This window comes from Myotis lucifugus, unplaced genomic scaffold, assembly GCF_000147115.1.
Source record: "Myotis lucifugus unplaced genomic scaffold, Myoluc2.0 scaffold_6, whole genome shotgun sequence".
NCBI classification, from domain to species: domain Eukaryota; kingdom Metazoa; phylum Chordata; class Mammalia; order Chiroptera; family Vespertilionidae; genus Myotis; species Myotis lucifugus.
This window is the reverse complement of record NW_005871054.1, coordinates 12,081,410-12,105,261: the sequence shown is the minus strand read 5'-3', so window position 1 is coordinate 12,105,261 and position 23,852 is coordinate 12,081,410. Positions and strand designations below refer to the sequence as shown.

Sequence of the window (23,852 nt, the reverse complement as noted above, 5' to 3'; positions counted from 1 at the left end):
TTAATCTGTCTTTTGTCAGTTTAATTTGCAGATTCCCCAAACTGAATCTAAGAGGGTAGAAGACATGTTTTTTCCTCCCCAACAATGTCATCAAAGCAACATAACATGATTTAGTATTGAACTTGTCAACTACATGAAGTTAGTAGTTTTCTGCAGTGCCCCACAAATGTCAACGAGTTTCCCTTGAAATTTAAATATGCTATACTCGAAGGTGTCCCTGTGAATTTACTCTTGTTCACTGGGGTGCCTTGGTGCTCAGTTTGGGAACCATGGTACTGTCCTAAATCAAAGTACTCTAACATAATCTATGAGTTCGCTGGGACTGCCATGCTGTAACTGCTTGTTTCTCAGCAGTCTCCATCTTCTCTGGGTGTGTCTGTCTGGTTCATGGCTGTCTCCCCTGTGCCCACATCAGTGACTGGCACAACTAAGAACTCAGTTGAAAGAGGTGTCACGTGAGCTTGGGGAGCACAGGTGCAGATCACACACTGTTAACTCTGGAGAGATGTTTCACCCTCCCAACTCATGAGTCATCCCAGAGTAAGTGTGTCCAGACTTTTGGATATAAACACTACTAACTCCTGCTCTTCTGGCTCCTTTCCCCCAGACTTTATGGAGACCACATTCTCCCTATTTCCACACTCTTTTTTTGTGTAGAGAACAATACATCTGAATTAGGTTACTGTTTATTATACTCCAGTCTATTCTCAACACAGCAGTCTGCGTCAATTAGGTCACACATCTGCTCAAAACTTGCAACTGCTCCCCAGTTTACTCGGAGTCAAAGCGAAAAGTCCCATAAGGACTTGGATGAGCTGCCCTTGACTTTCTTCCCTCAATTCATGTCCTACTGCTCCCCCAGCTATTTGGGCCTTCTTGCAGGTCCCAAACTCAGGATGTTTTTTTTTTTAAATATATTTTATTGATTTTTTACAGAGAGGAAGGGAGAGAGATAGAGAGTCAGAAACATCGATGAGAGAGACATCGATCAGCTGCCTCCTGCACATCTCCCACCGGGGATGTGCCCGCAACCCAGGTACATGCCCTTGACCGGAATCGAACCTGGGACCTTTCAGTCCGCAGGCCGACGCTCTATCCACTGAGCCAAACCGGTTTCGGCAAACTCAGGATGTTTACTCTTCACTTAGGACTTGTTTCCTCTGCCTGGGAGGCTCTTCACTCAGACATGTGGAAATAGTTAAGACCACCCAGGAACAAGCAAAGGCTGTTTCTTCAAAGCATGCTATACAGCAAGGGAGTCGGCACCATCATTTGTGTTTGGCAGTGACTCAAAGGCAATGCTACAGGGGTTGTTGTTTGGCTCCCTAGACTGGTTGCTACAGACATGGCTGACTTCCTGAGCTAGTTGCTGCAGACTGAAGCCAAACCACCTCTGCTGCAACCAGTCCAGGAATGACTCGTCAATGACTGGTCAGCTTCTTTATATTTTGTTCCCACTTCAAACTCAGGACCAATCAGAGAAAGCGAAATATCCTTCCCAAACCAATCACAGAGCATGCTCCCCTTTTAGTTAGCCCACCAGCAGCCATGCCAACTACCTCCAATTAGGGCACACCTGAAGCCTTCTCTGTGTTCACTATGAAGCTTTCCTGCTCCTCTGCCTGCCTTCGAGTCTCTGCCAAATGCAAGTGATAGGAGCGGACTTTCTTGCTGTGGCAAGCTCTGAATACGTATCTTGTTCTGTTCATTTTTATTTGGGTGCTGTTTATATCTATACACAGTATATACCTCTGGAGTTGGCTGGGTGATCTTGTCTATTAAGGGATTGTGTGTTTGATGCCTTATCAAAGAAGAGGTTCAAGCTATAATAAAGAACAAAAGGCATTTATTTGAGCAAAAAGATTGGCATTTATTAGTATTTGGGCAACCTAAACTGCATTCTGGAGAGGACAAAGAAAGGTAGGGTTTATAAAGCCAAAAACCACAAAATGTAATTCTTCCACATAAATGAAGGATTGTAGGGATTGGTTAGTTCCAATATGCAAATAGAGGAGGGCTGCAACTACAAGAAAGAAAGTCCACATATGTCTATGAACAGTTGTTGTGCCAGATGTTTATGGCTCCAGGATGTTTATGGAGCCGAGTTTGGCAACTTAATCGTGGCTCTGAGAACTGAGGCTCAAGGTGTGCATAGGCCCCTAATAGCCTCCTATTTTAAGTGACTCTCTTAAAGATTTTTAAAAAGTTGATTTTATTTTCTATTATTAGAGAGAGTGGAAGGGAAGGAGGGGAGAAAGAGAGAGAGAAAGAGAAACATCTATGTGAGAGAGACACATTGATTGGTTGCCTCCAGCACGTGCCCCATCCGGGACCTGCAACCTGAGTACTGGTATGTGCCCTGACTGAATTGAATCCGCGAGTACAGGAGGAAGCTCCAACCAACTGAGCCACATTGGCCAGGGCCTTTAAGTGACTCTCTTAGCAATATTTATTCCATTTTATTTTCTGCATTATCAGATGATTCTAAGATATATAACTTCTTTTTTTTAAAAAATATATTTTATTGATTTTTTTACAGAGAGGAAGGGAGAGAGATAGTTAGAAACATCGATGAGAGAGAAACATCGATCAGCCGCCTCCTGCACATCTCCCACTGGGGATGTGCCCGCAACCCAGGTACATGCCCTTGACCGGAATCGAACCTGGGACCCTTCAGTCCGCAGGCCGACGCTCTATCCACTGAACCGTCTCTGACACTTCTATTATAGAGAAAGGGCAAATAGCAATATTAAAATATTTCCTCTAATTAATCCCCTTTTAATGTGCACGGATTTTGTGCACCAGGCCACTAGTCATTCAATAAAGCAAATGAAATCTTTAAAATTTACTGGGTTGAATTTTTAACATACTTTTTCCATCACCACTTATCCTCCCATACCCTTTTCCACCTCCACCCGTTCCCCTTCCCCCTCTCCCTCATGACCACACTACTCGGTTTAATTTTTGTTAACAATATTTATCTCATTTAGTGTGGATCAGCATGTTTTGCTGCAGAAAGGTTTGATTGCAGGGTGTTGCCCCATCTCTCTGGGGGTGTCACAGATCTATCCATGGAGGGGAGAGTACCTCTCAAATGTATGTGAAACAAACCTGATTTTATTATTTGCTTAGCAGAAAAACCAACCAAACAAACAAAATAACGTGTGGCAGAACACAGCTTCCCCTAACAAAGCAAAGAGCTGACTTTACATAGGTTTTTATCAAAATACAGCTGTTGCTGATTGCGTTTCCCTGAATTCTGGGTTCCATAGTCATTAACTTACAACTTGGGATTGTCAGTCTTCTGATTTCTTTCTCGAATTTGGAGGTTAGGAACTTTTTATTCACGCCCTGTTACTTTTCTAAAGCCTGAGAAAAATCTTGCCTTCTGAGACACACATGGCCCAAAAGGTTCCGATAAAGGTCTGTGGACCTGAAGTACTAGTATTTACCTCCTAGGTTGAGAGGATTATGTTCCCAGAAGAAAGCTAGCTGGCAGGTTTTATCATAAACACGTAAAGGACCTGCTACTTGGGATTCATTTAACAAATATTTACCAAGTGCCTACTATGTGCAAAGCTTTGAGAATACTAAAACGTGAACAGGTTTGATCTACTGCTGACCAAAGTCTGAGTCTTATTTTCCGGTTCCAAGCGCAGGATTTTTCAATCCGGCGCTGGTTGGAAGGCATTTCCCTGCAAGGGTCTCTTTCCGCGGCCCTTCGGTTTGCCCGCAGGACCTCAGCCACTCTCACTGAAGGCGGTGAGAACATAAGGCACACGCGAGCCAGCCCGCAGCCCCCAGCCTCCAGCCCGCAGCCCGCAGCCCCCACGACCATCGCTCCCCTGGCGGAGAGGAAAGGCTTTTCGCGACCCGTAGCCCTGCTAACGGCGAGGTGTTCCAGTCCAGACCAGCCCCCCGCGTCTGCGCGCCAGGCTCAAGGCCGATCCCACCTCGGGGGCTGGAGCAAGGATGGGGTCGGGGGTCAGGGGGTGGGGGTGGGGGTGGGGGGGACACACGGGTAACGGCGCACAGCGCAGCGCGGCGGCCCCTCCCCTCCTCACGTCGCCTGGAGGGGGCGAGGCCGGCGCGTCACCGTGACGCCGCCCGCGCACACCGAGGCGCCCGCCGATTGGCTGCCGAGGCCCGAGTTCCTCCAGCGCGGCGCGCGCCTCCCCCCAGATTTCCCGCCAGCAGGAGCCGCGCGGTGGATGCTGTCCCTCTGGTCGCTCGCTCCGACGAGAGCAGTTGGGCCTCGCCGTCTGTCGCCATGTCGCGACAGAGCACGCTGTACAGCTTCTTCCCCAAGTCTCCCGCGGGGCTGAGTAATGCCAGCAAGGCCCCGGTCAAGGCCTCAGGTGAAGGCGGCGCCGCCGCTGCCGCCGGGGCCTCCCCTTCCCCCAGCGAGGAGGTGGCCCGGAGCGAGGTCGGGCCTGGGCGCTCCGCGTCGCCGTCCGAGGCGAGGAACCTCAACGGAGGGCTGCGGAGGTCGACAACTCCTGCGGTTTCCTCCAGGTAGCGGGGTGGGGGCTCGGGGGCGAGACCACGGAGCTCAGGGAAGGGAGGCTCGCTTTGGGGGCCTGGGGAGAGTGCGGCCAGGCCCTGGGCTCGGAGGAGGTGGGGCTGCACACTGGGCTTGAAAGCCTTTCGGGGCTGAGTTTGTAGCCTTGGGGGTGTAGATGGTAAACAAGGTCGGAGGAAATGGGCTGCAGGAGGAAGGCGGGGGAGGGGAGACGCGCCGAGTTGGAAGGAAGAGGTTGGGGGTCTGGGTGGAGGAGAGGCATGGCTAGCTGCTCGGGATCCGGGGAGAATGGAGAGATGGGAACACCGGGGGTGAGTCGGAGAGAGGGAGGGGCTTTGCATGTTCCTCTTCGGGGTGCATACCCCGTACGAGGCAGGGGGTGGTGCCCGCCCGGGGTCAGGGAGGCGTGACGGGGGCAAAGGAGTGCCTGCGGGAGGGGGAACGAGCATTCTGCAGGGTGTGCGTGCGCGGCGTCCAGCGAGTGGGGGCCGGGAGGGGGCTTCCCCTTCAAAGCTGGGATAGTGAGTTGGGGCTCCAGGAGACCTTCGGGGAACTCAGCTTGACGTTTGGATAGGAGACTCCGACGCCAAGACGCTCTGGGGGCGATGGGCCCGCGGCCTGGTGGTTGAGCGTGTGTGTTGTGCGGGAGTTCGGCGTCGGGCGCCCCTCCAGCCGAGCGCGCCGGAGGTGTGTCACCCCGCAAAACCGGGGCCTGATTGGTCCCCGCGAGGACTGCGAGCTGTAGGGACGGGACGGGGTTGGGGAGCAGAAAGTGCTGGGATCCGCCTGGGTTATCCCCTAGGTAGGTGGCATGTGCACCAAAACAAGTGAGAAATTGAGAATCTGTTAATTAGAAAAATATTTTAAATCCTCACCTGAGGATATTTTGTAATTGTTTTACAGAGAGAGTGAAAGGGAGGGAGGGAGAGAGGGAAACATCAGTGTGAGAAAGGGAGACACCCTGGCTGGTTGCCTCCTGCCCGCACCCTAACCAGGGCGAGAGCGAATCTGCAACCCAGGTACCTGCCTGAGACCGGGAATCAAACCCTTGACCTTTGGGTGCGCAGGCAGACGTCTGACCACTGAATAACACTGGCGAGGGTGAGAATCTTTTTTTTTTTTTTTAAGATTTAAAAATTGATTTCAGAGAGGAAGAGAAAGGGAGAGATAGAAACATCAATGATGTGAGAGAATCATTGATAGGCTGCCTTCTGCCCGCCCCCGGATCGAGCCCACAACCCGGATGTGTGCCCTGACTGGGAATTGAACTGTGACCTGGTTCATAGGTCGATGCTCAACCACTGGACCACACTGGCTGGGCTAATTTTTATTAATTTAATTTTCCCCCCATCACTATTTATCTCTCCTGTACTACCTCCTCCACCTCCACCCACCCGAGAATCTATTTTGATACACGGGATGTATGTGTCGAGTTGAAGAAAATATAATTTTATAAAATAGTGCATTATTTGTTGACGGTTCCATGGGAGGATGGGATACCGTAATTCTTTTGGAGTTGAGTGAGTCCGTAAATACTTGATCTGGCCCTGGGTAGCCATGTACCAACGGGATTGTGGGGAAGCCTGCCTGGAAGTGTCCTGTTTTCTGGGCAGTTCAGTGCTATTCCAGGGTTTGGCTGCCCTTTTGTCAGAGTAGAGGGTGATATTTTGAAAAGCTCACATTTACTGTATCCCAGGTGTTTTAGGCATAAAGTGTAATGGTAGCTATTGGAAAGTGTGAAGAAACAGAGGTTCAGGGGATATAAAGTGTCAACAAACATTCAAACCTGTAGATAATTTTTGTGAGTTTATTTGAGCCAAACTATCCACAATTGCCAGGAAGCAAAATCTCAACTGATTGAGATAATGCTCCAGAGAAGGACAATTTTGCACCTTATTTTATACATTGCAATTAAGAGAAGCACGTGGGTTACATGAAATCCGCTGGTGAAAAATTAGGGAGATGGGAGAAAGCAAAGTGGGGAAACCTCTGGGATTGGGTAAAAAGCAAAATGACAGACACCTACTTCTTTTACATAGGTGGGTATAGAATAGTTAATAGTCAACAATTAACTCAAGCCTGGCCAGTGTGGCTCAGTGGTTGAGCGTGGACCATGTAACAAGAGGTCGTTGGTTAGATTCCCAATGGATTTTGGGCTCCATCCCAGGCAGGGGATGTGCAGAAGGCAGCCAATCGATGATCATGTTTTTCTCAGTGATGTTTCTATCTCTCCCTCTCCCTGCCTTTCTCTCTAAAATCAATAAAAACATATTAAAAAACACACACACAATTAACTCAACAACAATGGGGATTTGTGGTCTCCGCAGAGCGGTGCCTGTGCTTTGATTGGTCTGGAAAAAGAAAATTACTTTGACATTCCAAAGATAAGTTATTGTAGATGAAAAAACAAACACCCCACAATAGACGACTCAGTTAAGCTATTGACCTTTATCAGGGAAGATACTGGCCTAGGACATGACTATCCACCATAAACTGCTTTTAGTTAAAAAATTTTAATTTCAGACCATCCTTTGTGGTTACTTGAGATCTCTGAGTTTGCAAGACTGCCACACAGGCCTTCCCTGAGGTTAGCATGTGGTCCCTTTTCCTCCATCAAAGAACTCCGAGATCCGAGAGTTGATCATTGGTTCTGAGTAGTTGATTTGAAATGTCTTAAGTTTTTGATGTTCTACAGTTTTTTCCATAGTCCAAGTGTAATTATAGTGTTGCCCTCATTTAAGCAACTCTTTCGAAAGTTTATATAGTTGTGTGAAGAGTAGTAGGATGTGCCTCCTCAGAATATGCGTCTTTAGCATAAAAATTATTTTGCTCTGATTGTTTTTGAGAAATAGACATAAGAGAAGCTAGAAGTTACTCGTCTGTACAGGAAATTTACATTTATAAAGGCAATCTCCATTTGTAAGGATATTTCCCTCTGTGTACCAGTAAGAAGGATGACTAAATTACGAGAAGCTGTTACTGGAGAAGGCACGACTTAAATCTGCATAACAACCTTACCCTTGTTAACTGTTCTTTTCCTGGTAACTTTCCTTAATTAACTGCCTCACAATCTTTCTTTTGTCTTTAACTGCAGGTGATATTTAAGGTGGTGACTTGGGCTGTCCCTGGGAGTTACTGAGTTTTCCTTAGTATCTCCCATGAATAGAGGAGGTCTGCGTGTTAATAGCCTTTTGTTTACCTTTCTTTTGTTAATCTTTTATTACAGAAGGTTTCAGCCAAGAATACAGAAGGGTAGAAGGGACAAATATTTTTTCCTTCTCTACATATGCATCCTTTTTAACAGACAATTTACTTGAACATGAATAGATTCTTCCTGCATCCATGTTAAACAGACACATTTATTGTATGGTTGTGCTTTATGTATTGTGTAGGGAGCATATGCTATTTTTTCTTCAAATTATAGGAAAGTTTATTTAGAAAGTTATAGAGATAGTAGAAGTGAGCCAGCTGGGCTGCATAGGCAGAAGAAGGGCCCTTGAACTTAGAGAGAGAAAGGCAAGGTAACACACCTGGGGGGACGGAGAGGGGAAAGGGAAAATTAGAAGAGAGGGAGAGTGAGCCTATTTGTTTTTTGAGGTCTGACCTCAAATGTTAGTAAGGACCTCAGGAGACCTTTAAAAGCATAGCATTATTTACACTTGACCTCCTACTATGGAGACCATTTCCACAGTATTTAAGAAAGATGGGCATTTGATACTAGATTTTTAAAAAAAATTGTTCTTTAAATATTGATTATAGAGAGAGAGAGAGGGAAAACACTGATTTGTTGTTCTGCTTATTTATGCAATCATTGATTGATTGTAGTATGTGCTCTGACTGGGGATGCAACCCAGAACCTTGGTGTATTGGGATGATGCTTTAACCAACTGAGCTACGTGGCCAGGGCAGCTTGTGGTTTTCTGATACTAGGGTGATAGGCTTTATGGTTAAGTGGCTTTCTGCCTAAGTTAAGGGAAAGCCTGCTTGACTATGGGGAGGCTTGTAAACAAACCATTCCTCACAGTGATGCACAGTGATAAGGGTCTTTGTCTCCTGTTAATTAATAGATATGTTAGTAAGGAAGAAGCTATGATAAGAACTTTGAATTGTACAGACAGAGCTTCCTGTTTGAAGATGACCCATGTGGTTAGCTTGGTGGCAATATTTATAAACTATAGGTAGCTATAGATTTCTATAAATTGAGAAAAGACTATATGTATTTATAAAGGCCTTTGAGACAAGTACTAGCTGAAGTTATGCTCCAGTTTCTTTGCCTACATATTTTGAAGAAAGGAACACATTAATTTCATGATTGGGTCTGAATAAGGTGGCCTCAATTGACTAATGATCACTTTCTAAAATGTCTAAAATGTTAATAAAATAAAATGTCTAAAATATTGTTTGTAATGTACTTATTCTAGTAGTTATTCAGTGAAAACCTTTTAGCAGGGTTTAGTATTTGAGCAGGGTTTACCAGCTTTGTGGCCTCTACATCACTGAGGGGCTCTTCTGTAGTCTGTTAGCTAGATTCTTCTCTCTTCTCTCCCCTTTCTCTTCTCCCTTTCGCAGGAAGTTTTCAGGGCTAAATCAGTTTTTGTGGAGACAGAATCTATTTTGCTTCTGTAGGCATCTGCACTCTATATTTTGGGCACTTATCTGTTGACTTTTCCCCCATAAAACTAGATTTTTAATAGCAGGTGGGCAGTAGTGTGCTAGGTAGCTTTTGTAGTGTTTGGAATATAAAGGAGCTTAACTAAAGAGCACAAGCAAAGTCTAATGAGGTAATAGTTAATATAATTAGCAAATTACATAGTGGGCATGTTTGGTATTTTATTAATAAATACGGTGGCCACTTCCTGACATATACCATATTGGACTATAGGTATGATTTGTAATTTGGAGAGTAATATGTATATTGAGTCTATACCTTTTTCTTGCCATCAACATTCTACCAAAGATTCTGAGAAAGTTTCTCATCTTAATACCAGAATTCATTATACTTGTGTTTGGCTTATGTCTTATGTATTGTGATATTTGCTTATTGTTTAAAAAAATAACTTGAAAATTTGGTTTTGAAAAATCATTAAGTCTAGAATTTCTATGCTTGAATGTTAATGCCAGAAGACTTCAGAGGAGTTTTAACAATACCTTCCTTAGAATTGTTTATTCATAGGTAATTCCCTTTAATGAAACTTAACCAAATATTAACCAAGTTATGTATTTCCTTTTGGCCACAGTTCTTGTGACTTCTCACCAGGTGATTTGGTTTGGGCCAAGATGGAGGGTTATCCCTGGTGGCCTTGCCTGGTTTACAACCACCCTTTTGATGGAACATTCATCCGTGAGAAAGGGAAGTCTGCCCGAGTTCATGTACAGTTTTTTGATGACAGCCCAACAAGGGGATGGGTTAGCAGAAGGCTATTAAAGCCATATACAGGTAAGAGAGTCACTTTGAAGAGTGAGAGTGTATGTGTGTGTGTTTGTGTGTGTATGTAAGTATGAAAATGACAGAGCCCATACATGTGAAGTGTCAGCATCTCTCATACAGTGAAGTTAAGTGTATTTTATTTCAACGAATTGTAGGAGTGGTGGGGCAAAGGTTTTAGCATGGGAAAAGGATTAAGATGCATCTGCTCTTCAACTAGTTGGTGTGTGGAGTGGAATATTTGTGTCCTTTAAGTGACTTATAGCAGTATCATTCCCCCTTCCTCCCTTTTAAATATATTTTTATTGATTTCAGAGAGGGAGAGAAACATCAATGATGAGAATTATTGATGGGCTGCTTCCTGCACGCCCCCTACTGCCCTGACTGGGGATAGAACTGTGGCCTCCTTGTTCGTAGGTCAACACTCAACCACTGATCCACACTGGCTGGGCATATCATGCCCTTAAAGGAAAGTTGATATCATAATTGGATCTTATGATTGGACCAAAATATCAAATTCAGACATGAAAAGAGTAAATTAAACAGTATGCTCATCTTAAAGGATGAAAAAGAAAGGCAATGCAATCAGGATACATAGCAGATGAACGGCATTCTCTAGGACAAATGGAGATGTATGCTTACCTGGTCTTCAAAATCCTTACTTATGCCCTGGCTGGGTAGCTCAGTTGGTTAGACCATGGTCCTGATACACCAAAGTTGCTGGTTTGATCCCCGGTCAGGGCACATACAAGAAATAACCAATGAATGCATATATATGTGGAACAACAAATCAGTGTTTGTTTCTCTCTCTTTCTCTCTCTCTCTCTCTCTCTCTCCCCCTCCCTCTCCCCCACTTCTCCCCCCTCCCCCTCTCCTTCCTTCCTTCCTTCCTTCCTTCCTTCCTTCCTTCCTTCCTTCCTTCCTTCCTTCCCTCTTTCTGTCTCAATTAAAAAAAAAAAAAAGTTAGAAAAAAGTCCTCACCAGTGAGCACATCTGAGTTCACTTTCATATCAAACTTCTGGAACTTGAACTTTCTCTTCTCAGGTCCAGCCATATTTCACAGATACCAGCAGACTACAAGTGTGTAGCTTCACTTGGGTTAGTTGTGTGCACCCTGTTAAATCTCTTGAATTATATAGCGCATGCATAGTAGGATTGCATAACACAGTGACTATACACTCAAGCATGAACAAGTCTTTATCCTCAGAATTTCCAAGCTAGGACTTTTTTTTAGAGAGGGAGAGAGAGACAGAGAAACATCGATATGAGAGAGACATTGATCAGTTGCCTTGCCCATGCCCCAAGCGGGGCTTGAACCTGCAACCTGGGTACGCATCCCAACTGGGAATCGAACCCACCTTTGGTGTACAGAATGATACTCCAACCAACTGAATCATACTGGCTGGGGCCAGCCTAGGACATTTTTGAACTCATTGGAATCAGAAGAGACAAGAAGATTAAATAAGGCCCAACAATTTGGGCAGCTTGTGAATTGCAAGACCATATCTTCCCTAACCAAGGACACTTGAGAGCAAATGGTTTGTTTGTACCCGCCTTCCTAACCAGAAAATACATAGCTTAAGTCACCCTGGCCTGGGAAAATAGAAAACAAAGACTCAAGGCCATTTGTGTCAGCTAAACCCAAGGACAGATGAAGTTGGGGAATGAAACCCCCATTAAAGCCAGAGAGACCTAAGATATAAGTAAAACAGGCCAAACAATTATCCAAAACACCCCAATATACTCATTTTGATGCATCAGCATATTAAAAATGCATCTGGAAAGCTGATGAATAGTCTACTGAAAAAAAAGATAAAAAGCCTTCAGGACAAAGAATCAATGTGGACTCATACAAGAGCACACCTGTGGCCCTTCCCAGGCATGAACTTTTTATTTCTAAGGGTCCCCATGAGACTTGTAGCCAAAGGAGCAGTGGGCAGCGGCAGCTTGACTTGGGGCTCACCCCCTGATCCTGTCTTCAAGACCTCTTTTTCTCTGACTTCTTCCCAGTGAGCTAAAGCAGGAAATTGAGTCTGTTCCACTAATTTGCTGTACCATCTCGGTCAACCAAAGTAATTTCTTAAAAAAATTTTTTTAAAATTGACTTTTAGAGAAAGGAAGGGAGAGAGAAAGAAATATCAATGTCAGAGAGAAACATCAATCAGTTGCCTTCCATATGCACCCCAACAAAGGATCGAACCTGAAACCTGGGTATGTGCCCTGACTTGGAATCAAGCCTGCCATCTTTTGGTGTATGGGAGACGCTCCAACCAACTGAGCCACAGTGGCCAGGGCCAAAGTAATTTATTTCTGATACTGTTTACTCATATAAAATGAGTGAGTTGGACCCTATGTTGAATGAGGTTTTTTTCCAGGAGTAATTTTGAGATTCTAAACACAGCTTTGGCAAATGAATTTAGATAGGTGAGGGGTGAATACAACTTTGGGGAAAGTTCAGAGCCTCTTTCCAAATGAATTAGATTGTTGCAATTTGTAGCTTTGGTTCAGCTTTTTAGAGAAATGGGAAACCAGCTTTATTTTAGGCAGCCCATAAAAGTTGCTAAGTCCATGAAAATTTAGGATGTCCTATTAGTTTTAGTATACAGAAAGAAGGAAATAATGTGAAGTTTGGATCTCTTAAATTTAGATTCAGGTTTGTTTTTAAATTATAGTTATTAGTTATGTTTGGGCAGAAGGAAACAGACATTCCTAGTTATGACTCCTGGAAAAGAACTAATTTGTACCATTAGACTAGTGATCTTCTGCATTTAACCTTTTTGCTCAGTGAATATTACAGCTTTAAAAAAAAAAGTTTTTATTGATTTCAGAGGAAGGGAGAGGGAGAGATGGAAACTTCAATGATAAGAATCACTGATAGGGTGCCTCCTGCATGCCCCCACACTGGGCACCAAGCTTGCAACCTGGACATGTGCCCTGATCGGGAATTGAACCGTGACCTGCTGGTTCATAGGTCGACGCTCAACCAGAGCCATGCTGGCCAGGCAGGGTAAACTTATTTTTAATATCATAGCTTCATTTAACAGACAGTATGCGTAGTCTTTGCGTTCCTGAAGTAATTTTTTTAAAAAAGGGTCTCAAAACAAACCCCTTTACATCTCATGCCTCACTTGAAGAGGTATACCTTACCTGTTTGTTTAGGCTATAGTCCCAGGTCATTAGAAGAGACTACGTGGTCCTGGATGATACAAGTGCAAGGAAGTAAAATAGGTAATTTCAGTTTCATTGGTAGTTTTACCCTGAAGATAACTTCCTTGTGGGCTTTATTGATCTAGCTATATTAATAAAAATAATGGTATAGTAAAAGTTATACTTGATTGTTGTTATTCTTGTTCATTTGGGCAGGTGTTGTAGGTTGAACCAACTATCTAGCCAACAATTCTTATTTATAAATATATATTTTTAGGTTCAAAATCAAAGGAAGCCCAGAAAGGAGGTCATTTTTACAGTGCAAAGCCTGAAATACTCAGAGCAATGCAACGTGCAGATGAAGCCTTGACTAAAGATAAGATTAAGAGGCTTGAATTGGCAGTGTGTGATGAGCCCTCAGAACCAGAGGAGGAAGAAATGGAGGTGAGACATTGCAAACAGTTATTTCTGCTAGGAGAATGATGGAAAAGGGGTGGCATATTAAAGTGACATTCTCTTGCTTTACATCTGCATATACTTTAGTACTCATGCACACATACATCTATGCTTCCCTGGATTGTAGGGTAAGTTAGATTACATAGTCTCTGCAGCCCAGCACCTCATTATATTAGTGTCCTCAAGCCTCTGGAAGACACATGCTACAAGAGGTGGCAATAAGTAGAGAGCTAGGGCCAGTAAGGAGGTAGTGATAAAATTGGTCATGGTGTCCGATAGTGAGCTTAGGAAATTCATTAAATCATTTACATGCTCTAATACTTTTTGTTGTATTTTGGATTAATAAGGATAGAGGTTGAGTAACCTTGAAGTACAACCTTGGTTTCAGATGTTAATGGTCATTATTTGATGGAATTAAATCCAGTTAAGAAAATGAACAAGTAATTTGTTCATTTAAAACAAGTAACTTATCCATTTAAAACATTTTCTAATTTAGTAAATTAATGAGGTATGTGTTAAAAAGAGATGCATCTATAAGCTTGATTTTTGTTTTATTCTGTTTTATAGATGAGGGAATATGTGAGTTAACATAATGAGTATTTTAAGAGAAATGAAAGAAAAGTTTTTAATTTTAATTTTGAGGTTGAGACCAGGGGGTCATAACATTAATCAGGTTTAGAACTGGATGGATAGTAACTACAGAGATCACATAGCCTTATGCATGTGATAGAGATCCACAAGTAGATGTGCTTTGCCTAAGAAGATACTGTTGGTTTGTGGAAGATCAAGGGGCCTAGAGTCAGTGTAGATTACTTACTGCTTTATTATACTAAAGAATATATAAAAGAGGCCCAGTTGGTTGGAGTGTCATCCTGTACATCAAAAGGTTGTGAGTTTAATTCTCAGTTGGTACATACCTAGGTGGTGGTTTTTTTTTTTTTCTTTTTAAAATATATTTTTATTAATTTCATGGAGGAACAGAGAGGGAGAGAGAGAGAAGCAACAATGATGAGAGAGAATCATTAATTGGCTGTCTCCTGCATGCCCCCTACTGGGGATTGAGCCCACTACCTGGGCATGTGCCCTGACTGGGTATTGAACCGTGACCTGGTTCATAGGTTGCCGGTCAATCACTGAGCAACACCGGCCGGCTAGGTTGTAGGTTTGATTCCCGGTCGGGGTGTGTAAGGGAGGCAGATTGATAAATGTTTCTCTCCCCCCTTACTCTCTGTGAACATATCCTTTGGTGAGGATTGAAAAAAAAAGTATATAAAACAGTAAACAAACATCTTAATATGTTTATCTGTTGAAGAGGAAACCCTGGAAGATAAACAGAAGGAGACTTAAAGATTTTATTTCTACAGCTGTGACTAATGAATACATCATTTATGGGCATTTGTGATATATATGGTCATGCTTCATCACTATTGTATAGGGTAGAGCTGTCATGACAGAATTGCTTAATCTTTTAGTGTGATACTTGTTTTAATGTTAGGTGAAACAAATCGATATTCCTTAAAGAGAATTGTTTCTCATTTTTGAAGGTTAGTTTTTGTGGAGAGCGGCCACAGCATTTGGACAGGTTCAAGCCTCAGACTGATGAGAGGGCATGGTCCTCTTGTGGCAAAGCCACATATAAGTCCCAGCTTGGAGGGCAAAGCCCTCCCAGCACAATTAAAGACTCGGCTTATAGGCTGTGTCACTGTTTCCTCATCCAGGCGCAGTGGTCCACCTGGCCCCAACTATATTCTCTTGTCTGTTTTCTTTAATCCTTCACTGCTCCCCCCCCCCCCCCCCCCCCCACTCAGGTTCACCACTGGCCGTGCTGGATGCAGTTCATGTAGCACCCGGCTTTGCCACAAGTTTTTCTCTTGGTATGTGAGAGCTATTTACAGCAGTATTGTACTTTTCCAAATTTGGCTTTGTTTTTACATGCTCTTTCCTTGCCTGCCAGGTAGGTGCAACTTATACATCAGATAAGAATGAAGAAGATAATGAAATTGAGAGCGAAGAGGAAGTGCGGCCTAAGGTGCAAGGATCTAGGCGAAGTAGCCGCCAAATTAAAAAACGGAGAGTCATATCAGACTCTGAGAGTGACAACGGTGGCTCTGATGTGGAATTCAAGCCAGATGTTAAGGAGGAAGGAAGCAGTGATGAAATAAGCAGTGGAGTGGGGGATAGTGACAGTGAAGGCCTGCATAGCTTTGTCAAAGTTGCTCCAAAGCGGAAGAGAATGGTGACTGGAAACGGCTCTCTTAAAAGGAAAAGTTCAAGGAAGGAAATGCCCCCTATCAGTAAACGAGCAACTGGCATTTCCTCAGAAACCAGGAGTACTTTGTGTGCTTTCTCTGCCGCTCAAAATTCTGAATCCCTAGCCCACATTAGTGGAAGATGTGATGATAATAGTCGCCCAGCTGTCTGGTATCATGAAACTTTAGAATGGCTCAAGGAGGAAAAGAGAAGAGATGTACACAGGAGGCGACCCGATCATCCAGATTTTGATGCATCTACACTCTATGTGCCTGAGGATTTCCTTAATTCCTGTACTCCTGGGATGAAGAAGTGGTGGCAGATTAAGTCTCAGAACTTTGATCTTGTCATATTTTATAAGGTGGGGAAGTTTTATGAGCTGTACCACATGGATGCTCTTATTGGAGTCAGTGAACTAGGGCTGGTATTCATGAAAGGCAACTGGGCCCATTCTGGTTTCCCTGAAATTGCATTTGGCCGATACTCAGATTCTCTGGTTCAGAAGGGCTATAAAGTAGCACGGGTGGAACAGACTGAGACCCCAGAAATGATGGAGGCAAGATGCCGAAAGATGGCACATATATCTAAGCATGATAGAGTGGTGAGGAGGGAGATTTGTAGGATCATTACTAAGGGTACACAGACGTACAGTGTGCTGGAAGGTGACCCCTCTGAGAACTACAGTAAGTATCTTCTTAGCCTTAAAGAAAAAGAGGAAGATACTTCTGGCCACACTCGTGTATATGGTGTATGCTTTGTTGATGCCTCACTGGGAAAGTTTTTCATAGGTCAGTTTTCAGATGATCGCCATTGCTCAAGGTTTAGGACTCTTGTGGCACATTATCCTCCAGTACAAGTCTTATTTGAGAGAGGAAATCTCTCAACAGAAACCAAGATGATCCTGAAGGGTTCATTATCCTCTTCTCTTCAGGAAGGTCTGATACCAGGCTCCCAGTTTTGGGATGCAGCCAAAACTTTGAGAACTCTTCTTGAAGAAGGATATTTTAAAGAAAAGTTAAATGAGGACAGTGGGGTGGTATTACCCCACGTGCTTAAAGGTATGACTTCAGAGTATGATTCTATTGGGTTGACACCAGGAGAGAAGAGTGAATTGGCCCTCTCTGCTCTAGGTGGTTGTGTCTTCTACCTCAAAAAATGCCTTATCGATCAGGAGCTTTTATCAATGGCTAATTTTGAAGAATATATTCCCTTGGATTCTGAAATGGTCAGTGTTATAAGACCTGGTGCTATTTTTTCTAAAGTCAATCAACGAATGGTGCTAGATTCTGTGACATTAAACAACTTGGAGATTTTTCTGAATGGAACAAACGGTTCTACTGAAGGTACCCTACTAGAGAAGATTGATACTTGCCATACTCCTTTTGGTAAGCGGCTCCTAAAGCAGTGGCTGTGTGCCCCACTGTGTAACCCTTTTGCTATCAATGATCGTTTAGATGCTATCGAAGACCTAATGTTTGTGCCTGACAAAATCACTGAGGTTGTAGATCTTTTAAAGAAGCTTCCAGACCTTGAGAGGCTATTGAGTAAAATTCATAATGTTGGGTCTCCGTTGAAGAGCCAGAACCACCCAGATAGCAGGGCTATAATGTATGAAGAAACTACATACAGCAAAAAAAAGATTATTGATTTCCTTTCTGCTCTGGAAGGATTCAAAGTAATATGTAAAATTATAGGGATTATGGAAGAAGTCATTGATGACTTTAAGTCTAAAATTCTTAAGCAGGTCATTACTCTGCAGACAAAAAATCCTGAAGGTCATTTTCCTGATTTAACTGTAGAACTGAACCGATGGGATACAGCCTTTGACCATGAAAAGGCTAGAAAGACTGGAGTGATTACTCCCAAAGTAGGATTTGACTCTGATTATGACCAAGCTCTTGCTGACATAAAAGAAAATGAGCAGAGCCTCTTGGAATACTTGGAGAAACAGCGCAGTCGAATTGGCTGTAGAACCATAGTCTATTGGGGAATTGGTAGGAACCGTTACCAGTTGGAAATTCCAGAGAATTTCACCACCCGTAATTTGCCAGAAGAATATGAGTTGAAATCCACCAAGAAGGGCTGTAAACGATACTGGACCAAAACTATTGAGAAGAAGTTGGCTAATTTGATAAATGCGGAAGAACGGAGAGATGTATCATTGAAGGACTGCATGCGACGACTATTCTATAACTTTGATAAAAATTACAAGAATTGGCAGGCTGCTGTAGAATGCATCGCAGTGTTGGGTAAGATTTTCAACAAGCTTCTAAGGCTTTGGTTAGTAAAGTTCTGTGTTCCAGTTGTGCATTAAAATTTAAGCCCATTGGAGAGTCCCCATTGATGCATATCCCTAAAACACAAGGTTATATATCCTTTGACAAGTATAAAATATACTTGCCCTTTTACTAGGCAAAATGAGTAGGTTGGCCATAGTCATGTAAGTTGTTCACTGGAAACTTATTAGTAGTCTTCTGGCCTTCAGCCTTAAAAAGATTTTTTTTTTGGTGTTAATCTTCATCTGAGGATATTTTTCCACTGATTTTGAGAGAGAATGAAAGGGAGGGAGGAAGAAAAACGGATTTGAGAGGGAGACACATTGATTGGCTGGCTTCCATACATGCCCTGACGGAATTGAACCCAGGCCATTCTGGTGCATGGGCCAACGCGCTAACCCTTGAGCACCACTGGCCAGGTTTGAGACAATTTCCATTGTTTTTCATGAATACCGTTTTTAATCTATTTTTTGTTGCATTAATTTAAAACTATCCCTTAACCCATCACTTAATTTTTTTCATGACTTTTGCATTTTCTGTTTTTCAGTGAATCTTGACATGCCTTTTCAAAAGATTTTAATCTTTCCTTTTTCTTAGCCCAAATTGTCACTTTCCTATGATTTCTAAGAGCCCTAATTTATGTATTTGTAATTTTATAATAGCTTCGTAAATTTTTCTTTGTATTTCATGGCCAACTTATTTGGAGCCCTACTGTTTAGGGGTGTTTTTTGTGTGTTTAAAAAATATAGCTACCAGTTTACCTAAATTTGTAGCATAATTGTGATCTGAACCCAACTGTCAGAAATAGAATAGTGTATTTTTGTATTGTGTGTGCCACATTTTTTCCTTAAGCCAATACAGTTTCAAACAGGTTGGTGGGTATATTAAAATCCTTCCTTTCCCTGGCCTGTGTGGTTCAGCTGGTTGCAGTGTTGTCCTGTGCACTGAAGGATCATGGGTGGGAGGCAACCTATTAATGTTTCTCTTTCTCTCCTTCTCCCTTCCTCTCTCTCAAATGAACTAAAAGAAAAATCCTCCCTCAGTACAGGTGTTCAAAATTGGTGAATTAATTTTCTTCTTACAATTGTACCTATGTCTGAATGTTCTGCTTCTCCCCAAAAGTGATAATTTAGCTTCAGAATTATAAAGTCCATAATGAAGCCACATACTATAACAGATAACACTCGGGAACAGTTAATGAAAGCATGGTATTGTGCTGTTAGTGATAATGATGTCACCACTGTTTGTCTAAACTGGAAGGAAGTAGAACATACCACCCCCACTGAAAAAGCATTTTTGGAAGACATTTTATAGAAGTTGGGTTTTGATTATCAAGAAACCTCAAAAGTGATGAACCTCACTCTGACTTTTTCTTTAACAGATGTCTTATTGTGCCTGGCTAACTATAGTCGAGGGGGAGATGGTCCTATGTGTCGTCCAGTAGTTCTATTACCAAAAGAAGACACTCCTGTCTTCTTAGACCTTAAAGGGTCCCGTCATCCCTGCATTACGAAGACTTTTTTTGGAGATGACTTTATTCCTAATGACATTCTAATAGGCTGTGAGGAGAAAGAGGAAGAAAATGGCAAAGCTGCTTGTGTGCTTGTTACTGGACCTAACATGGGAGGCAAGTCTACACTCATGAGACAGGTAAACTGACTTCAGGTTTTGCTAAAGAAAGTTATTTGTAACAGTTTAAGAATGAATGTATTAACATATTTAGGCCATCCTTTTCCAAATACCACATGAATTACATAGGACTCAATCAGTGACTTAAAGGGAAACTCATTGTGCTATATAAAATTGAGAATTGTCTTTTTCTCATGAACCAGGTATCTATCTGCCTGATGTTAAGGGAAGAATACATTAAAAAGGCAAGGGAGATTTTAGGTCATGGTTTCTTTATAAGATTTTTGATTTGAATTAATAGATGCATATAATGAATGAAAATTATGCAAATGTTTCAGGCAAGCCCTTCAATTAGACTTATAGGAATTCTTACAAAAGAACCATGACAGACTTACTCAGACAGAAAACCAAATAAAATTTGTGACCTAGTAACTGTTGGGAACTGCTTTTAGGGAAGACAAATATATTTTTGTCTTTACACCAGGGATTGGCCTATGTGATAATTTACATTTTTAATGGGTTGTAGAAAAAATGAGTATGTGACAAAGACATTGAGCCCTTGACAGAAATGTTTGCTGACCCTCCTGCTCTCCTGTACTATATTATACTTACGTTCACCAAATTTGCTAACTAGAGAGACATACAGTGTAGTATAGTGGTTTTCAACCTTAAAAAAAGTGGACAGCTTCATTAATTTGCATGTCATCCTTGTATAAGGACCATGCTAATCTCTCTATTGTTTCAATTTTAGTATCTGTTGCCAAAGCACTTTTATTTTTAATTTAAAAAAATCAGATCACTTAGAGTTGAACAAAAATGTACAGGGAGGATTCCATCCTCTGAAATGAATTCATTTGGTTTGGAATTGGTTCTAGGCATTGGTAGTTTAAAGATCGTATAGCCAGAGTTGAGAATCAACTAGTGTTGTGGGTTTATATACAAGCTCTGAGATTTTAAAGTCAGTCAGGCCCCTAAGCCATTTTTTGCCTTCTAAGCCTCACTTTTCCTACTTAGGATTTTGAAAATTTTTCTTTTTTTATAGTGTTTGACTCTTCCTACATGATGTTTCTTAGGAAAGATTGTTTAGCTTGGCTTATTGTCTTTTGTGTATCAATAGAGATATATTTCTCTGTATGTCTGTTTATCTTATGATATTCTTTAAACCAGTTATAAAATATCTTTTCCTCCCTCATTCACAGGCTGGCCTATTAGCTGTAATTGCCCAGATGGGTTGTTACGTACCTGCTGAAGTGTGTAGGCTTACACCAATTGATAGAGTGTTTACTAGACTTGGTGCCTCAGACAGAATAATGTCAGGTGAGGTTTTTTTATTTTTCTGTGTAAGGCTTGTTATTTTATTATTTTTTTGGTGTTATGTGAAGCAGAATGCTTTCAGGCTATTCAATTAGTAAATTACTCAAGTAATTTCTTGAAATTTAACTGGACAGCTCATGATACATTTGAATAATATGAATTTAAAAGATGAATTTACTGTTGCAGTAGGATTCTTAAAATGATCACCCATTTGTTTTTTCCCCCCAAGGTGAAAGTACATTTTTTGTTGAATTGAGTGAAACTGCCAGTATACTTACACATGCAACAGCACATTCTCTGGTGCTGGTGGATGAATTAGGTAAGACATTAAAATTTCCATCTGAAGGCTATCTTTAAAACAAATTTTTAAAAACAGTATTAATGGACTCACTTTGTACCACAGACCCACAACTGGAGATGAGCTAATGTGAAAAGTCTGATTATTAAATTTCTTAATCCTATTCAAATTTAGTTGTGATAATACGGAGATAATGAGATTATTTAAGGAGAACAGGAAGTTTCTGAAGATCTGTGATACTTGAGCAGTGCCACTCCAAGGGCTAAGAGACCTATTTGGCTAACCCTATTTGGCCTAAATACAGAAAACTTAACCGATGTATCCTGATTTTTTTTTTTGCATTACTTTGTAATTTATGCTTATTTTACTTTCACAGGAAGAGGTACTGCAACATTTGATGGGACAGCAATAGCAAGTGCAGTTGTTAAAGAACTTGCTGAGAATATAAAGTGTCGTACATTATTTTCTACCCACTATCATTCATTAGTTGAAGATTATTCTCAAAACGTTGCAGTGCGCTTAGGACACATGGTATGTGCAAACTGCTTTTTCAGAAGTTGATTAGGTTTCTGAGAGAATCAAATTGGATACTTCCATTGCTAGCATGTGAATGTAATATTTCTCATTTTTAGGCATGCATGGTAGAAAATGAATGTGAAGATCCCAGTCAAGAGACTATTACCTTCCTTTATAAATTCATTAAGGGAGCTTGTCCTAAAAGCTATGGCTTTAATGCAGCAAGGCTTGCTAATCTTCCAGAGGAGGTTATTCAAAAGGGACATAGAAAAGCAAGAGAATTTGAGAAGACGACTCATTCACTAAGATTATTTCGGTAATTATAATTGGATATAATTTTGCCATGCAGCTGACCTTATTAAAACAATAAAGAGGGATGGATTGATGCAGTGTGGAAAATGTGAACTAAACCCCCCCCCCCTTTTTTTTAATTTTAAGGGAAGTTTGCCTGGCTAGTGAAAGGTCGACTCTAGATGCTGAAGCTGTCCATAAGTTGCTGACTTTGATTGAGGAATTATAGACTACAACAGAAGCTTTGAGTTGGCTTTTTTGACAAAGGTGGTAAATTCAGACAACATTATGATCTAATAAACTTTATTTTTTAAAAATGACCATTTTTCCATTTTCTTTCTAGGAAATTAAACCCTTTTAATTCTTACCTACCTTCTACATAATGGTTATTGAATACTTCACAATATATTAAGTCTAGATGTTATGGTACATGCATACACTTTCAGGCTGTTTATACCCACTGTCACCAATACACATAAATGGGGGAGGGAAGCTATGAAACTGTATAGGGCTGTATATATACTTGTCTCAGCTTAATGCAGGAAATTGTTTTAATTTCCAGCAGTTTGTCTAAACTGTTCAAAAAAAAAAAAAACAAAACAAAAACTATGAACAGAGTTCAAATACAGGACTGTTTTGAAGAGACTTTCTAAAGTGTACTTTAAAACATAGTAGTTTTTACCTTTCACAAAACTGAGTTACAAGAATACTTTTGTTTTACAGTGCATCCCTTCCTAGGAAGTCTCATTAAAACACTCACTTTTCTAAGGGTGATTTTGAATGCTGCACAGGGAAGGGAAGGAAATAATAGTCTTAACTTTTCTTAAAGGATACCAGAAACATTGCTGGATATAATTTAAGATTAGTGTTTTCTCTTTCATAGAAAGAACGTACATACTGGGACATGAGTACAGTTACAGCAAGTCTAGGTGTGCTAACAAAACAGGGCACATTCAAGTACAATAAGATTTTGCTTGAAATTAAAAAACAAACTACATGAGATTAAAGCATTAAAATCATATTTCTCAATCTGAATACATGTTAAAAAAAATCAAAAGTAACGCAGAAGTGCTAGCTCACATTTTTTACCATATTACAAAAAGCAATTGGTACCCATGTCCATAAAGGCAGCAACAAAGCTGCTTGTCTACTGATGAGAGTACTACTGCAAATTGGACTGCATTCAATGCTAGTTGTAAAAACACCAGCTTTTTTCAGAAGTTGGTATCTGTACAAAATTGCAGCTTTTTTTTTTTTTCACTTCTGTCCCTTCAAATGTCTTTACACAGTAATGCTAAAACACCCAGCTTTGAGATCCTGAGTCAATATATTGCCACTTTCTTTTTGGTAGCTTGAGCTTCATAGTGTCAACTGACCTCATGTATCCATTTTTAATACAGTCTCTTCCTGTAGCATGGGCAAATACTAAATCTTCTTCCAAAAATGTTTTAAGTTATGATGTTAGAATGGCAGAACTTTTTCTTTAGGGAAGGAATTCAGTTGTGCTGCAATGTATTAGATTCTATAGGTGGAGCAGAGTCATATAGTGTATCTGTATCATGTGTAGGCTCACCAGCTAATGTACAAGGATTAGACAGTGTTCCAGCACCACAGTCACAGAAAAACCTAAAGCAAAATGAAAACCCAAAAATTAGGAAGGGGGATAATTGGGTAATAGAATAGGCAAGAAGGGGGAGGGGGGCATAATTGGGTGATAAAACAGGCAAG

At 41.5% G+C, this 23,852-nt stretch overlaps 2 protein-coding genes and 1 pseudogene across 5 annotated transcripts in view; 1 reads left to right on the top strand and 2 right to left on the bottom strand.

Annotated features, from left to right (window-relative positions):
• Positions 1–4,185: 4,185 nt before the first annotated feature.
• On the top strand, positions 4,186–22,444 carry MSH6 (mutS homolog 6). Of its 4 annotated transcripts, XM_023746955.1 has the most exons (11): positions 4,186–4,515; positions 9,760–9,959; positions 13,107–13,175; positions 13,372–13,538; positions 15,505–18,049; positions 19,458–19,726; positions 20,905–21,022; positions 21,249–21,338; positions 21,694–21,848; positions 21,950–22,149; positions 22,272–22,444. In XM_023746955.1, exons 1-11 carry the CDS (start codon positions 4,271–4,273, stop codon positions 22,351–22,353), a joined length of 4,140 nt encoding a protein of 1,379 aa, XP_023602723.1. In that variant the 5' UTR covers positions 4,186–4,270; the 3' UTR covers positions 22,354–22,444. The 4 variants fall into 4 exon arrangements, with proteins under 4 accessions (XP_023602723.1, XP_023602734.1, XP_006083434.1 ...); XM_023746966.1 differs by lacking the exons at positions 13,107–13,175; positions 13,372–13,538 and adding an exon at positions 15,359–15,424 and having other exon boundaries at positions 15,509–18,049; XM_006083372.3 differs by lacking the exon at positions 13,107–13,175.
• LOC111824220 lies at positions 20,377–20,474 on the bottom strand (annotated as a pseudogene).
• Positions 22,414–23,852, bottom strand: part of FBXO11 (F-box protein 11) — a 33,491-nt gene continuing 32,052 nt past the window's right edge. Inside the window, exon 22 of the mRNA XM_006083375.1 lies at positions 22,414–23,750. Coding sequence (XP_006083437.1) covers positions 23,621–23,750 — 130 coding nt within the window. The 3' untranslated portion in view covers positions 22,414–23,620. The remainder of the gene's footprint in view (positions 23,751–23,852) is intronic.